This window comes from Leptidea sinapis, chromosome 2 (assembly GCF_905404315.1).
Source record: "Leptidea sinapis chromosome 2, ilLepSina1.1, whole genome shotgun sequence".
NCBI classification, from domain to species: domain Eukaryota; kingdom Metazoa; phylum Arthropoda; class Insecta; order Lepidoptera; family Pieridae; genus Leptidea; species Leptidea sinapis.
Genome location: NC_066266.1, coordinates 8431105 through 8448198, shown reverse-complemented (window position 1 = coordinate 8448198; position 17094 = coordinate 8431105). Strand labels below are relative to the sequence as shown.

The following is a 17094-nucleotide window of genomic DNA, read 5'->3' as shown; positions in this document are numbered from 1 at the left end:
GCCAGTTTCTTGCTCTTATGAACAACTTATGCAGGAGCTATCATAAATATGCGGTTATAATATTATGGCCGTAACAAAAGGAAATGTGGGCGAATTTTGTGTAGGCAGTCCCGTCGACCTCGATTGAATTATTTAGATAATTTGATCTCCTTTAAAATATTGTGTTACTGATTCTCGCTTTATTTTAGAGACTATATTTCTATTAATAATAAATTATAGGAACAGGGTATGCTTCCTACACCGGCCGTGCCAACATGTCCAGGGATAGCGTCGACGAGAACCGGAACAAACTTGTGTCTGAAATCGAGATTATGCTTGGAAAGCCTCGGAATGGGGCCGACAAAATTTAGTCCAATCAACCCCAAGAAGACACAAGTTTGTGCGTTCACCACTAAAAAGTCTCCCTTCGTCGTATCCCCTCGATTCGAGACCACTCCTCTAACTGCCACAGCCTGTATTGGCATACTTGGCGTCGATATATCGAGCGACGTTCAGTTCCGTGGTCACTTGGAAGAGAAGGCGAAACTGGCCTCTAAAAAGCTTGGTGTACTCAGTAAGGCGAGACAGTAGAAGTACTTGAGTGAAGACTAAAAGCCACCGCGTGCAACTTTATAAGGCGCAAATTCGGCCTCACATGGAGTACTGTTCTCATGGGCGGTTGCCTCACCTTTCCCCATCCCGTGAGCCTCTTGCCCGTCTGCCCCCTCTTATATAAAGTCCTATAAGGATCACATGGCCTTTAGCCTCATGTGGTGCAGATTAACCGTATCTAGAATTTTCACTGTCTTTAAGTGTTTGGTTCCCTTTTATTGATATCTCACAAAAAATTGGAATTATCCAGATAATGTAGCAGATACCGCTGCAGCCCATTTTTTTGTTCTTATACCCTTGGATAGAGGTGTCCACAATGGATCCAGATATTTCTGAAGTCATATTATGAGTCGCGACGTTTCCATTACAGCGTTTCAGAAGACCTGTGTAAGTTTTATAAAATTTATAAATGTAAAATAATAATACAGACATCAGTTTACGAAAACATGGGATTTCATACGAGTTTAAATACTAAATTACCTTCCCTTCGCCCATTCAGCAATGCAGCACTAACGTTGGGCCGCAATATGCTTAGCACAATCCTTCGTTATAAGTTTAGTCATTGCCAGAGCAATTTTCTTATTCACGATCCATGAAGTGGCGTCCTCCAGTCTCTGACTCCTAGTTCCAGAGACAAGTGTATTTATGGATGCGTTTCATGCACCTTCCTCATCTGCCGAGTTTTACGAGTGTTCATTTTAAATGCCGCTTTCGCTGCTTTCTATTATGTCTTCAGGTGTGTGCCTTACGCAGCATATTAAATCTTATTCAAAGTCCAACTTGTCTGTGATTCTTTTAGTTACGCCCTTAGAATATATTCTAATAACTAGAGGTATTTAGTGAGTATTGAATAATATGTACATAAACATTCCTTTTTGTTATTTAATTGAGTTATTGTATCAGGCTTGACGGTGATGTGGGACGGGTTGTTCTCTTCCTTAAAATATGGTCGAGGGAGGCGATGGCTGGCCCATGCGTCATGCTCAAGTGGTGGTTAATGTAAAAAGAAAAGAAAATATTTAAGATTCATAAGCGTCATTCCCTTGATCTACGTGAATAAAGTGAATTTGATTTGATTTGTGGTCGTCGAGTTGCAGAAACTAGATCGTGATTTAAGTTTATATTGCTATTTTAAATGTCCCTTTAAATGTTTAACAATGTTTATTGAACAAGAATTTAATTAGGCCCATCTCTCAGCAGCAAAAAATATAAAGACTTGTCAGTTTAAATATCCTTCTACGAAGTAAGTAAACATAGTTTTTATTCCATTCGTCCCTTCGGCGACAGGCAAAGGTCGGGGGCCATGCAGCCTTCAGTAAGCATGGACATATATAAACCAGATTTAAGTTAGACATTTGGTAGCATGTATTGTAATTGTCATTTGTCACAAGTTTTGACGCTGACGCGGACGCTTGACGCTGACGGCGAGAAGTTAACATGTTTGTACAAACTTGAACTTACTCTACTATTTTCCTACCTTTAGGCGATAGAAGCTGTAGTACTGTTGTTTTTCAATATAAAGAATCATTTAATTTGTTGTGTTTGCTTAAGATCATGAAAACTGTGCATAGAGTTTAACCATGTTGAGTCAATCTTCAACAGAAGGGTTGCTTTCAGCAACATATGTTGAGAATTATCTTGATATCGTCGAAAATCTACCCAACGATTTGCAACGACATTTATCGCGTATGCGAGAGCTAGATATTACATATAGAGGTAATTATTACTATTTTATTATTATAAATATGTCTATAAAATACACCTTCATGCCTTCTCATCTCATTTCGGGCTTTAAAAATGTTTGTAACGCTGTGTTGACATTCTCTTTTATTCGATTCATAACGCGTGAGTTGTTGTCTAGCGTCTACTCTCGATAGCCATGGACCAAAATAAAATAGAATCTTTTCTATTTTAGGCTATCCTTACAAATCGCTGTGTATAAATGCTTAAAACTGTTTCCTTTAAATATACGAATTTACATCACTAGCTCCCATTAATATATACCTTCTGTTTAATTTGATGATTATAATATGTTTTATTAAATATTAATCCCTCATTATTGCTATGTATAAAGACTTAAAACTGTTTCCTTTTAATATGCCAATTCACATAAGGTAAGGGCACTTTAAAAAAAACACAAACTTTATTCATCAAACTAAAATATATTTTATTACTAGATTACAGTTACAGATATTCTATTAACAACAGAAACATTTACAAATTAACTTTCTATAATCCAAAGAGTCATATATAAGCATTTTTATACTTATATTTATATTATTGTACACTTGGTCTTTGTCATGGGTACTAGAAGATAACATCGCCAAAAAAAACAAATCAATAATAATAGACATCCATTAGCACTAATACTAGATAATTGTACAATCATTAAATAAAGCAATAATTATAATAAACTATCATATCAATTTATTCATGAAAACTTTTTCTTGTAACATGAAACGAAAATAGGTCTTAATCGTAATATACCGACCTGTATAGCCGAGTGGTTAGCGATCCTACCTACTAAGCTAGAGGTCCCGGGTTCGAATCCTGGTAGGTGCAAGCATTTATATGATGAATATGGATGTTTGTTTCCGAGTCATGTATGTTTATATGAATTTATGTATGTTTAAGTAAGTATATTGTATTAAATACGTCATTGTCTTCTAACCCATAACACAGGCTATATGCTTAACTTGGGGCAAGATAATTTGTGTAAAAAGTGTGTCAATATTATTATTCTAATAATTCCTCTTTATAACTGACTTAAAACAGTTTCCTTTAAATATGCCGATTCATATCACACTAGCTCTCATATAAGGTAAAGGCACTAAAGCTCGACACATTAAGAAAAAACACAAATTTTATTCTTCAAAATAAAGCATATTTTATTACAATTGACAGAAACATTTACAAAAAATTAACTTTCTATAATCAAAGCTTTGTTTATGAGCATTTTTTATACTTAAATTTATATTAGTACATGCGAACTAGTAGATAACATTGCCAAACAACGAAATCACTAATAATAGACCGCCATTAGCACGAATACTAGACAATTGTACAATCATGAAAATAAAGCAACAATCATAATAAACTATCATATCAAGTTATTCATGAGCTTGTAACAGAAAATAAAAATATTTCTTTATCCTCTCATTTGTTATAGTAATATTTGGTGTGTTGATGACTTATATATTTAATATTGATCTTGTAATGGAATAGTAGATTGTTAACCGAGGGTCGAAAGAATCAATTCCTGAGGTATTAAGACGGCTATAGTCTATGTAGACGGCTATAGTATAAACACTCTACTTTTCATGACGAATATGAGGAAAATAAAACTATTTGTTCATCTTAACTATTCAGAGATAATATGAAATAATATTAGTAGTACCTATTTAAAATTAGTTGTCAAATTAGGACAATAATTTATGTTGACTTTTTGAATTTAAAATATGGAACTCACCTCGTAATTGTTGCGGCTTATTCCGCTCAAAGAAGTCTGTGCTAAGTTCACACTGGCTGTTTAGAAAGTCACATGGCCGCTGCATTTTTTTTATTCGTTTTTCTTTTACATAAAACTGTACACAGGTGGCAGCAGTTCTATTTTTAAAGTTCATTCCGGCCCTTGGGTGGGAAGTAATTTGTATGAGTTTTTCCCTCTCTGTGGAGGGAAGCAACATTTTCTACCCACTAATCAGATCAAAAGAACAATACTTTCCGAGTATGAGAAATGAAAAATCTAATTTGTACTTAATCCTACATACTAACATTTATCATTGTCATTTTCTTTATCTCTATTTTAATTTTTTCTTTATCACTATTCTCACACTCTTCAGATATATCAACCATGCTATCTCCAGAATGCTCACATTCTTCTTCTGTACTTGTGGCACTATTAAAATCATTCTTATTAGTTTTCTTTTTTGCAGTATTTTGTTCTTTCCTCCCTTCCCTTATCTTCCTTATTCTCTTTAAAGTCAAAGTCAAATAAACTTTAATAAAATAGCCTTATACTTAGCTCTTTTCAATAGTCCTTATAAATATTTATTTAAAATATATTTGGAAAAGTAAATATTGTGAAAGAACATACAAGAAACTCAACAGCCATTCTTTTAAATGAATAAAAACATATAATAATTTTGTTTTATAATATTGACACACATTTTTACACAAATTATCTTGCCCCAAGTTAAGCATATGTAGCCTGTGTTATGGGTTACAAGACAATGATATATTTAATACAATATACTTACTTAAACATACATAAATTCATATTAACATACATAAATACATTTCAACATCCATGACTCGGAAACAAACATCCATATTCATCATATAAATGCTTGCACCTACCGGGATTCGAACACGGGACCTCTAGCTTAGTAGGTAGGATCGCTGACCGAGTGGTCAGCTATATATAGCAGTATAGCTGAGTAGCTATACAGGTTGTCATTTTACAATAGTTTTAATAAATATACTTACATAGCAAATTAGTTTGTAAAATGCTGCATCCAAGATATTAATAATGTTCAAAGTTGAAAAATATTTTAAATATCTCATAAAAAGTAATAAAAAAAAAACTGTATGAATATAAATTATAACTATATTGGATGCAAGAACTTATAGAGCTTGAATTCATTGTTTGTGTAAGGATACTTCGTGAACATGAGAGTGGACATTAACTAATTCTAGAAGGCTTCATAAGATACATAATAGCTTTGAGGGTAAATGTATACACTTCTATAATAAAGTCCCAGCCACTGTTCAGGCATTATCTATAAATAAATTTAAATGTTTTATAAAAAAATGGCTCTGTTGTAAATCCTATTACTCCACTGCTGAATATCTAAATGATCGGACAGCCTGGGACTAGATTGTGATTATTTTATAGCGATAGAAATGATTGTACAATATTGTATATTTTTATTGAAAAGAGCGCAAAAAAAAGAATGCTGGGAGAGTTTCTTGCGCCGCTTCTTCTCTCTCAGAGCGCCATTTGTTTCCGAAACGGTAGTAGTATCTAGTAGTTATTAGAAATGACTTCTAAAGGAATCAATTTTGAGGAAATAAATGCCTTTTAATGTAAAGATAAGTAATCACATAATGCAAATGTATGTAATCATTTACTAACCATATGAGATAGTTGATGCATGGGCCAGCCAAAGTTCCTTTCCTCCTCTAATTTCTCTTACATTCTATTTCTTTGGTCATGTAAATGTAGGTACAATGAATTTCTTTGCCACAGCAGCTGTGGGGATGTCTCCCCTGCAGCTTTTGTTTAGCTACTTCCATGTCAGCTTCAGAAAATAATGCTCAAACATAAATCTGGATAGATGACACCTAGTATACCCCAATAGTTGACACCTGTCATCTAAAAATAGCAGAAATTAAATAGGGCTTTGTTCACAGGACATAGAGGCAATAATTGCATGAATATAAGCTTAGTAATTTAGTTGGTTGTGTAAATGACACATTAGTCAGGTTTTCACTAATTTCTGGTACTCCACTACTACACACTAGACACACTTTAAATTGTAAAGAAATCTAACTAAAATACAAAGACAATGGTCTTATTATAAAATAAAATAAAATTCATTTAATTCAGACCATTATAAATCCATATATTGTCAGTAGAGTAGTAAGTTAAAACTAGTAGTAACTTAAAACTATGTTAGTAAAATTAAAAATTAGCAAAATTATTAAAACATTTGAACATTATATTTATATTTGATTTAATTTAATTCAATTCATAAATCTGCGTTGTTTTGAGGCACCAGGTACATGGGCGTGTATATGAACGCAGTGTCTCAGAAAATCACATTCTTGTTATTACCTGTAACCATCAGGACATTGTTAGTACTCGCACGAATTCTACGCATCAGTGAGGCTGTCCGTTTGCAGATGATTGATGAAAATTATAATATTTTAATATATTTTTATGTATAAAAAGCCTGCTGAGTTTCTTGCGCCCATTTACCCGTTATTGACGTTCAAAAAATGAATTTGAATCCTATTTTGAATAAAAGTATTTGAATAATATTATACATTGAACTATAGCAATACAAAATGGAAAAAAAAGTAGAACAAAATATTACCTGCAAAATGTCAGCCTCCTTAAGAAAAAATTTTCAAATACCAACAATACCAACACTTGTGTTCACTTTGTTAACTTATAATTATAAATTTAGGAAGTGTATGCAAGTTTTTGACCACATATCACAGATATCTGGTCACTAGCATCAACAGTAAAGTAACTTCAATGATTATCTATAGGAAAACATTTGTTTTGAGAGTGTCATCCTATAGTTCACTGTTGAGCATTACTGCTTTTGCCTTATATATCCTGTTTAATTTGATGATTGTAATATGTTATATTAAATATTAATCCCTCTTTCCTGTGCCAAAACTTTCACCAATTAATGAATGATAATTATTATTATTATTGCTCCAAAGCAATCCCCAAGGATTAAAATGCACTTAAATCCTAGGATCATTTGTGCCCACTGCTAGCGTGCCTGCTCTCAACTGCCTGTCTCTAAAAAATGTCACTAGTAAACATGTTACTGTGTCGTGATTGAAATGATATCCTTGAGGCTTTATTACTTTTAAGAGGCGTAAGATCCTCGGAATGTTTAGGCAGAGCACATCCTCTGCTTCGAGTGAAAGTATTTTAAGACACTCCAGCCTGATTCCGGCAATGGCTTTGCATTCCAGAAGGATGTGTATGGTGTCTTCAGCGGCTTTAGAGCAGACTCTGCACAGGTGTGATTAAATAATGATATTCATTGTATATTTTTTAGCATTGTTTGCATATTTACAGAATGCCTTCGAGATGCTGAAACTCATTTAGGTGTTTGTGTTGGTACACACACTGAAGAGAGAAGAAGGGGTAGAGCTGCTTTAAGGTTACAGTCAGCATTGGTTGCTGCACAGGAGATCGGTGATGAGAAACTTCAAGTTGTACAGCATATACAGGACTTGATTGACAATAAGCAGAGAGCTCTGGACGGAGATCATAAAAAACTATGTAAGTGTGACTTAATAATACTCATTTAAAAATAACATTATAACAATAATTGGCAATATGTTACAAAAATCATAGGCTGGTAACAAGTTATATAACAGTGGGAGGCTCCTTTGCATAGGATGCCGGCTAGATTATGAGTGCCACAACGGCGCCTATTTCCGTGAAGCAGTGAGTAACCATTACTGTGTTTCGATCCGAAGGGCGTCGTAGCTAGTGAAATTACTGGGCAAATGAGACTTAACATCTTATGTCTGAAGGTGACAAGCGCAGTTGTAGTGCCACTCAGAATTTTTGGGGTTTTTCAAGAATCCTGAGTTGCACTGCATTGTAATGGGCAAGGGGGAATAAATTACCATCAGCTGAACGTCCTGCTCGTCTCGTCCCTTATTTTCATTTAAAAAAAACTTCTCTTTTCAACAAAAACATTTTTAGTTCATCATTGCGATATCAATTATATTTATATATGTATTGCTATTTTACAAGAAAGATATAAATATAGTCTTCCAAGAGAATACAATTTATGGACCAACCAAAAAACAAAACAAAAATTTGTGGTATATAAATTTAAGTATAAAAGTCCACTTTCCTAATCAATTACAAATAGTGACATGACATGTAAAATTGGCGTTTAATATGTGTGTGTCACTTTGTGCTCCCATTATGGCCGTAAGAATAACGGTGAATGCACATTTTAATATCAGAATTGTCCTCACCTTAATAACCTACAACATACAAACAATATGAAATTGTGCAATAAAGGCATTTATTGGTATCTCTTCCCATATAATAATAATATTGACACAATTTTACATAAATTATCTTGCCCCAAACTAGGCATAGCCTGTATTATGGGTGCAAGACAACAATATATTTAATACAATTATTTAAACATACATATATCCATGACTTGGAAACAAACATTCATACTCATCATATAAGTGTTTGAACCTACCGGGATTTGAAAGTGGGACCTTTAGCTCAGTATTCAGTGTTACTAACCACTGGACGATAGGGGTTGTCATATAGTTATAAATATAGCTTTGGTTATGTAATTTATACACAAATATTTAAGGATTAAGTTTACTACTACTAACTACTCTCTCCATAAACACCATAAGGCCATAAGCCTTACAAATAAACATTGTTTACAGTTAGTTATACTTGAAAATACTCCAAGAATATGCAAATTGTGGACTATATCGCTGAAAACACTGTAAATACAATGATAATTCTGAAGTTTTCCAAATGTCAAGCATCTTTGAAAATTAAAACGGGAAACATTATATGTCCGAATAAATCAAACATAATCAAAATGTCTATTTGTAAATATTTTGCATATTCTTGGTTTTTTCTTATGTATAACTTTATACCAAGAATCTGTCTTATTAATAAGTGCAGTGTGAAGTTACTTCAAGTTTAATTTTTTTGTCTTTATCTCGCCTTTGTCACTACAGAATTACATGACAGGGATAAGCGATTTAAAACTTGGAGTAACGTTACACTGTGTTTATTAATAATTATAAACACGGTTACTGTTTGGAAACAAGAACAAGTTGTGGTTTCCTACATAAATTAAAAATTCAAATATGTATCAAAAACATTTAAAATGAACATGTGGGGGCTGGATGATCTTGTTACCGGGAGGTCTGCTTGATGTGTTTTTTTATTATTATTATTTCCTTTAAAGTTAAAGTTATTATATATTTTATTTTATGAAATGCTCACATAATGCCTCTATTTATTTACGGTATGTGTGGATTGATGCATCTACTATACTCAATTACTCTTGTGTTTATAAGTATTAATTTACTTTTTTTTTCTTTTTTTGACTTACTCATGTAAGCCTTTCAGTTTTTGACTTTTGAGTATTTTTGTTGCGTCACTTTGCATATATTGTAATTGAAATGATTTGTAAAACAACTAAAGTGTAAATCTTGACTTAAAAGAGTGGCATTGAGTTTCTTGCTACTTCTTCTCATTAGCTCAACCCTTTACGAAGTAGCGGTAAATTCAATAAGAAACAATATTTATATATTTTTTTTGACATACATAAGTGTCATTTTTGTGACCTACATGAATAAAGTATTTTTGAATTTGAATTTGAACTCTGCAGCATAAATATTCCATAAATTATCGTCAGATTTTAAATAATGACCACCACATGTTTTTAATAACATATACACTTTACATTTATACAACACTTATTTTTTTTTAAATAAGAAGGAAATACCAGATTTTGCTGGTGTTACACACATTCTAACCAAAGTCGCCGCATTTCTTCCCATCGTCTTATATTTTTTTTTTTTTGGAAAAGGAGGACAATCCGTCGCACGGGTCACCTGGAGTTAAGTGATCACCGCCACCCAAATTCTCTTGCGCGTACGCGCTATTTTTGTAAAGCGCACAGGGGAGGACCGCTACACATCCAGATGGTGGGGATGATATTCTTACCACAATAAGACTTGTCTTCTTAAGACATAAGATGTTAAGTCTCACTTGCCCAGTAATTTCACTAGCTCCGTAGCTATTGTGTTTCGCTCTGAAGAGCGCCGTCGCTCTTCAGAGCGAAACACAATAATGCTTACACAATACGCTGTTGTGGTACCCATAATTTTGCAGGCATCCTGTGCAAAGGAGCCTGGTAACTTCTAGTAACGTAAATTTTATTTTATTTATTTTTCCCAGTGTCATACTTAGAGATAAAGACAAATGGCGCTGCAAAAGAAGAACCAACTCCAAACATAGAAATTAAGACCACTGAGAAGGAGACGACCACACAACAGAGTCAGCAACAGAGTGCACCAGCACCCCCACCAACAGAACGAACAGTTGAGAAAGAAAAAGAGAAACCGGAGAAAGATAAATCTGGAGGTCTGTTTCAATTTCAATTTGACACACACACATACACATTTTTATTTATTTCTAGCTGACCCGACAGACGTTGTTCTGTAAATAATAAATAAAGTAATGTTTTATATGAATTTGTCAATAATATATCATAACATCAAGAATTAGTTCGTAAAATATGCAACCTGCTGTCGTAATGAAATTGTTTCACAGCAGAACTGTCAAACCGTGCGTCAATAAATTCTCTCATAGAAATTATGTAAGGACACATCAGAGGAAGGGAATTCAAGACCAAAATTAGCCAAATCGGTCCAGCCGTTCTCGAGTTTTAGCGAGACTAACGAACAGCAATTCATTTATATATAAATATATAGATAAAATATGTTACACTAGTCATTTGTCGAGTTTTAACTAGTCTCGGGATCAGGTCCATTCCTTTTGACATTACTGCAAAACCATTTTTGAATTTTATTACAAATATCCGGACGACTGAGCCTTGCTCGAATTTTTAAGAAGGTACATAAATTTAAACTAATAGGACATCTGGATTCGAAACCGGGGTCCGGATCACCCAATCCCACCTGAGCTATTATAGTCTTGTGTATATAGTGGCGAAATTTACATTTGTATTTAATGTAAATGTAGCAGATTCTAATAAAAACACGGATAAAACTACATTTTTTAAAATTGAAACTACTTGATTGATTTATCGCCCCCGAAATCCCTTGTATACTAAATTTTGTAAATCGTAGGAGCCGTTTCCGAGGTTCGGATTATGAAATATATATATATATACATATATTCTATTCTTGTATATATATATATATATATATATACAAGAATTGCTCGTTTTAAAGATATAAGATTAACTATAAAGACAAGTAATTAGTTAGTGTTACACAAATAACACTGTAAATTTAGTAATTGTAAGTTATTTGCAGTGAGTGTTACAAATGAAAATAAAGAATTATTTTTATTAATTTTTATCACATCAATCAATTCAAATATTTTTATTCAAAATCACTTATTGATAATACTTTACCGCATTTATCACGGGGAGTGTTCCGAAGAGCTGTTTAACCTGATTCCTGCCGCCGAATTCCACCTTTGCACGACACGCCACAAGTTAGGATATCATCATCACCATCTGGATGTGTGGCGGTCCTCCACAGTGCGGTTTTCAAGGAGCTTTCTTCCACGTACTACGAAGCTGTGGAATGAGCTTCCTTGTGCGGTGTTTCAGGGACGATACGACATGGGTATCTTCAAAAAAAGCGCGTACACCTTCCTTAAAGACCGGCAACGCTCCTGTGATTCCTCTGGTGTTGCAAGAGATTGTGGGCGGCGGTGATCACTTAACAACAAGTGACCCGTCCGCTCGTTTGTCCTCCTATTCCATAAAAAAAAATTGAACGTCAAAAACTACCACCCATTCAAATAAGACTGCCCAGACCTGAGAAGAACGGGCGCAAGAAACTCAACGGGATATTTTTTTTTAAATATGGATTACAATGTAATATCGTACAATAAACATTTATAATAAAAGAGCCTGAGGGTGTTCGCTTCATTCCCAGTCTGTGGTATCATGAAGAAGATCGTTTATGCTATAGTAACCTTGCCCACACACAAACGTTTTTTAACAATTCTTTTAAATTTCGTAACACATTTGTTTTGTAAATTTTCTGGGATCATGTTCTAGAAGAATATACATCCCCCAATAAAAGGCTTACTAACTCGACTTAACCGAGCTGTAGGCATAACAAGTTTATGTTTGTTCCTCGTGTCAACATTATGATTGTCACAGTTTCTAGCAAATTCCTCAATGTGCTTTAATTAATGTAGTCTAAATACGCTCACCATATGAATAACTTGAAATCATATGGTTTTAATTAAACATACCATCAAAGATTCTTCATAATATTAGATAAGGTACAGTTCTATCGTTTAAATTATATTTAAAAGAAGAAGTTATATTATATCTGCTGTTGCAAACAAATTATTTTAGTTTACATATAATTACAATCCATATTTATTGTTTAAAATAAATCGAATCAGAAATGAGGAGATCCGTAGGAGACCCAAAGTCACTGACATAGCTCAGTGGTTGCGAAACTGAAATGGCAGAAGGCAGGGCACATAGCTCGACGGACTCGGCCGTTGGGGCAGTAAAGTCCTTGAATGGTGACCACGCACCGGAAGACGTAGTGTTGGAAGGCCCCCTACAAGATGGACCGACGATCTGGTCAAGATTGCTGGAATACGTTGGATGACGGCAGCGCATCGTTTTCCTGGTGATAATTGATACGCCCTGCCCATTACAATGCAGTGCCGCTCAGGATTCTTGAGAAACCCAAAAATTCTGAGCGGCACTACAACATGTGCTCGTCACCTTGAGACATAAGATGTTACGTCTCATTTGCCCAGTAATCTCACTAACTCCGGTGCCCTTCCGATCGAAACACAATAATGCTTAAACATTACTGCTTCACCCTGTTGTGGTACCCATAATCTAGCCTCCCACTGGTGTAAATCGTGTGTGTAATTCTGATCGATGACCGATCGTCGTGGAGATCTGTGGGGGAGCCCTTTGTCCAGCAGTGGACGTCTTCCGGCTGATGATGAATATCATTTTATTTAATAAATTAATTCACAGAGAGATGGTCTAAGCGAGCCCGTCGTTCAAGAACAACAGCGGGTACTGCAACTGACGGTGCAGACTCGAGTGAACGCGATAGTGAGCGACCAACACACACCACACACAAGAAAGGTAATAAAAATAAAGGATAATTACCAAGAAGTCTCTTGCTTCAAGCTCAGATAACTTATACGTCTAGAAGTTATCTGAGCCATGAGAGTCTTGGTGTTGGCCAACACATGACAACAGGCTAGGTTTATTACTTTAGTGTGCGACAGCTACGTCTTACGATGTTAAGGGATTGCGGGGTGGCAAAGGATTGAGGTCATTTCCAGTTTTAATTCATACCTTATTAGTAAAAAATTATGGCTGTAAACTCACCCACAAATTTTTACTCTAATAATTTTGGTAATATTTTGTAAACACTTTTTAAACTGTTTTAGTTCGTTCATTCGTACCATGAGGTAGTATTTTAAGCTAAACTGGATAGCTTATGTGTCAAAGTAAGCGATTCAATAAAAGTTGCTATTTTCTTAACGGAAAGTGCTAAATCAAACATTAATGGTGGTCCGTTCATAATCGTTTTAATCAGTTTATTTTTATGAAAACACCTAAGAAAACCTTTAATTTGTATTTGAAAGTATTATATATTAATTTCTATTATATAATAATATAATAATAGTACTAAAAAGGGCTTAACGGTTTGTAATTTGACGCTATAAAGCGCAATTTTATAATGTATTTGTAGTAAGTTCTACTAAAAAAACCGCAAAATTCATATCACTATAGGTTTCGGATCGCAACACATATGGTTCGAGTAAGAGAGACAGACTTATGCAACGACTGTACAGCGTCATCTCTTTCTCACACCGCACGGACCACAGACAAATTTCTTTCGTTCATTCTTCTATAAGCGATTCAAACGCCAGTTAGTTATAGGCACTTTATGGTACGAAACTTAGCGATTCATTTTAAGTACCTAAACTGAACTGCATCGGTATTTTCATGACGTTGACCAAGTGTTGTTGCAATATGTTATGTTATTGTTACATAAATATTATTCTATTTTATTTAGGTATTGGTAAAAAGAAGAAGCGCAAATCCAGACAGATCGCCCGTTCGGAAACACCGCCAGAAGAGACAGATGCTATCGACCCCGACGAGCCGCGGTACTGCCTCTGTGACCAGATATCGTTCGGCGAAATGATTCTTTGCGACAACGACCTGTGCCCGATCGAGTGGTTCCATTTCTCGTGCGTGTCTCTATCGATCAAGCCGAAGGGCAAATGGTTCTGCCCGAAGTGTCGCGGTGACAGGCCGAACGTGATGAAACCCAAAGGACAATTCCTGAAGGAGCTGGAAAGGTATAATCGCGAAAAAGAGGAGAAGGCGTAGATCATCTCTTGTTTCGTCTAAAGGTTGTGATTTCCGATGGTTGCCGACGAATGGAAGTCAATGTTTTGTTGTACGTCTAACTGAAAAAAATTTTTTTGACGGTTGTACATTGATAATACACTTTAAAATGGATTTTTATTCAAAATTAAATTCGTTAAAATCGTCGTATCTAATTTACAATTGTGATTTATTTTCCGATTTTTTAATAAATTATAAATACGTAATTGTAAATGAAATAAATGTCGTTTAAGCTTTATAGAACGTAATATTACATGTACTTATATTATTTATGCGCCTAGATAGAGCCTCTTGATGTCAGACAGCGCATGACAACTGGCCAAGTTCATAATGACAGCTACGTCTTACACTCGCGATACGACAGTCGCATGGCTAACAGTTCGCCGCTATTTTTTACGTAGATTTCGCAGCTTTTGAATCTATCTAGGCGTACAAATTATCTAACTCGTGCATATGTCGTTAAGTTTTTTTGTCATCACAGATTTTGACAATTCGAATAAAGAATTCCAATTTTTATCTAAACATGCATACAGATGATCCATTCCATAGCAGACCTTACTCATAATAATGTAAAATAAATACTTATGACATATTCATCTTTGGGTGATGAAATATTATTTTCCATTAGTTGGTCAATATATTGAGATGTAAATAATGAGGGTACATTAATATAAGAATCTCTTCATAAAATGCCGTCAGTAGTATATAAGTCAGACGAATTTCATGATTTTTGACAAAACCCACCCCCCTTAGATGCTGCTGGTCACTTATGTAAGACCCCGTCCCCCTACCTATTGTGATGTCACATATTTTTCAATTATTTCTATGTGCGTCTAAGTTCAGTTTTTTTGCAATTCATTCATTTTAAGTGACTACTTTTCACACATTTTTCATCTTCGTAGCTAGGAAACTGCTGGGAAAATGAGACTTAACATCTTATGTCTCAAGGTGACGAGCGCATATGTAGTGCCGCTCAGATTTTTGGGTTTTTTCAATAATCCTAAGCGGCACTGCAATGTCACTCACGATAGGCAGGACGTATCAATTACCATCAGCTGCACTGTATACCTCATAAAAGTGTTTCATAAGTTTAAAATAGTAAATAGCAGAACTAAGAAAATTAAATTGTTTCAAAATTTGCCAAATAAAACGTTAGTCGTGCCGACAGAGCTGCTACTAGGTATTCTAATGTTATTATTAATTATGTATGCAATTTAAATTTAATGTTGCAATACTTAGATCTTTTTTATAACAATAAGAGACGAGCAGGACGTTCAGCTGATGGTAATTGATACGCCCTGCGTATTTCAATGGCGTACCGCCCAGGATTCTTGAAAAATCCAATAATTCTGAGCGGCACTCCAATATCGCTCGTCACATTGAGATATAAGTTGTTAAAATATTAAAATAAAAAAATACTTAGATATTAAAATATTATTTATTCCAATAGTTGTGTAGTTGTGAGCCTTCTCGAGTGTAAATTCCGCCAAGATTCGTCTTTAACCAATTCGACACGTGCGTCGCCTCTACACGAGGCATCCTCAGGAGATGTTGACTCGCGAAACTTATATATATTTTCAAAAAATGTGATGTCACAAGACTTAGGATTCCCCCCCCCCCCTTATTGTTGATTCCCTCCCCGTAAACCTGTTACGTAATTTATGGGTGAGCACTTACAGAGAAATCCAATTCAAGTGCTCATGAAATGATGGTTTCTGTAAATATTGTGTGTACGCTCAACTCGAAGTACAGCGGTCAACGCATTTATAATAAGTTAGTTATAAATATTATAATATTATCATTAATGACTATGATTGCACAGAATAATTTGTCAATCTTACAATTATTACAATAATATATTAAGACATAAAGTAAATAATTAAAAATAAAAATTTAATAATTAGTTTTATTTCATACCATTTTGACTATTTACTGTGAAAAAAGGCTGTCCCAATATACCCGATAAGTAATTCTTATCGCCTTATATTGGGACGCGTGAATTAAAATTCCATACAAACTTTTATCGCTGGTAAGCTATACGTTCTCACATTGACAGATAACGAGTACGGATAAGGTGAGTTACCGTCGATAAGTTTATTGGGACAGAAAAGTCAACGATAGTTGCGATTTACATCTCAAGTAAGAGATAGACTGAATATTGGGAACGGTCGTTATATAGCTTGCAAACGGCCGGTACTGTAGGACTCTCCCCTATATGGTTTTTATGGCTTGATAGCTATAATAAATAATCTTTATAATAGGATATAGGCCGACAAAGTATATTATTTTTTACTTAATAACATTCTAGATTTCTTTCTATATCCCACTAATATCTCATGTACGCAATCGATAAATCTCGACGAGAGGTGACGATTAAAACATAAGAGTTTTAGTTCTTCATCTAAGGGTTAGTATTCTAAACAGAAATTTTGTTACGCATCTTTAAATGTGTGGAGATCCCACCGGTCGCAATAATTCACATCTCAACGTAACAATTGATTTAATTATTTACCTATCGATTGGTATAAATTAATCTTTGGATTTCTATGATAATGTATCTACAATACCAAATTGT

The 17094-nt window shown here is 34.5% G+C and overlaps 1 protein-coding gene across 1 annotated transcript; it reads left to right on the top strand.

Annotated features, from left to right (window-relative positions):
* The first annotated feature begins 2052 nt into the window (after positions 1 to 2052).
* LOC126976378 (inhibitor of growth protein 1) lies at positions 2053 to 16419 on the top strand. The gene is made up of 5 exons (XM_050824683.1): positions 2053 to 2307; positions 7418 to 7624; positions 10310 to 10495; positions 13125 to 13238; positions 14182 to 16419. Exons 1-5 carry the CDS (start codon positions 2172 to 2174, stop codon positions 14499 to 14501), a joined length of 963 nt encoding a protein of 320 aa, XP_050680640.1. The 5' UTR covers positions 2053 to 2171; the 3' UTR covers positions 14502 to 16419.
* Positions 16420 to 17094: the final 675 nt, after the last annotated feature.

Coding starts and splice junctions, on each gene's coding strand:
- LOC126976378 (XM_050824683.1), top strand. CDS start 2,172: ATGTTGAGTCAATCTTCAACAGAAGGGTTGCTTTCAGCAACATATGTT. Junction 2,308..7,417: donor GCTAGATATTACATATAGAG/GTAATTATTACT, acceptor GCATATTTACAG/AATGCCTTCGAGATGCTGAA. Junction 7,625..10,309: donor CGGAGATCATAAAAAACTAT/GTAAGTGTGACT, acceptor TATTTTTCCCAG/TGTCATACTTAGAGATAAAG.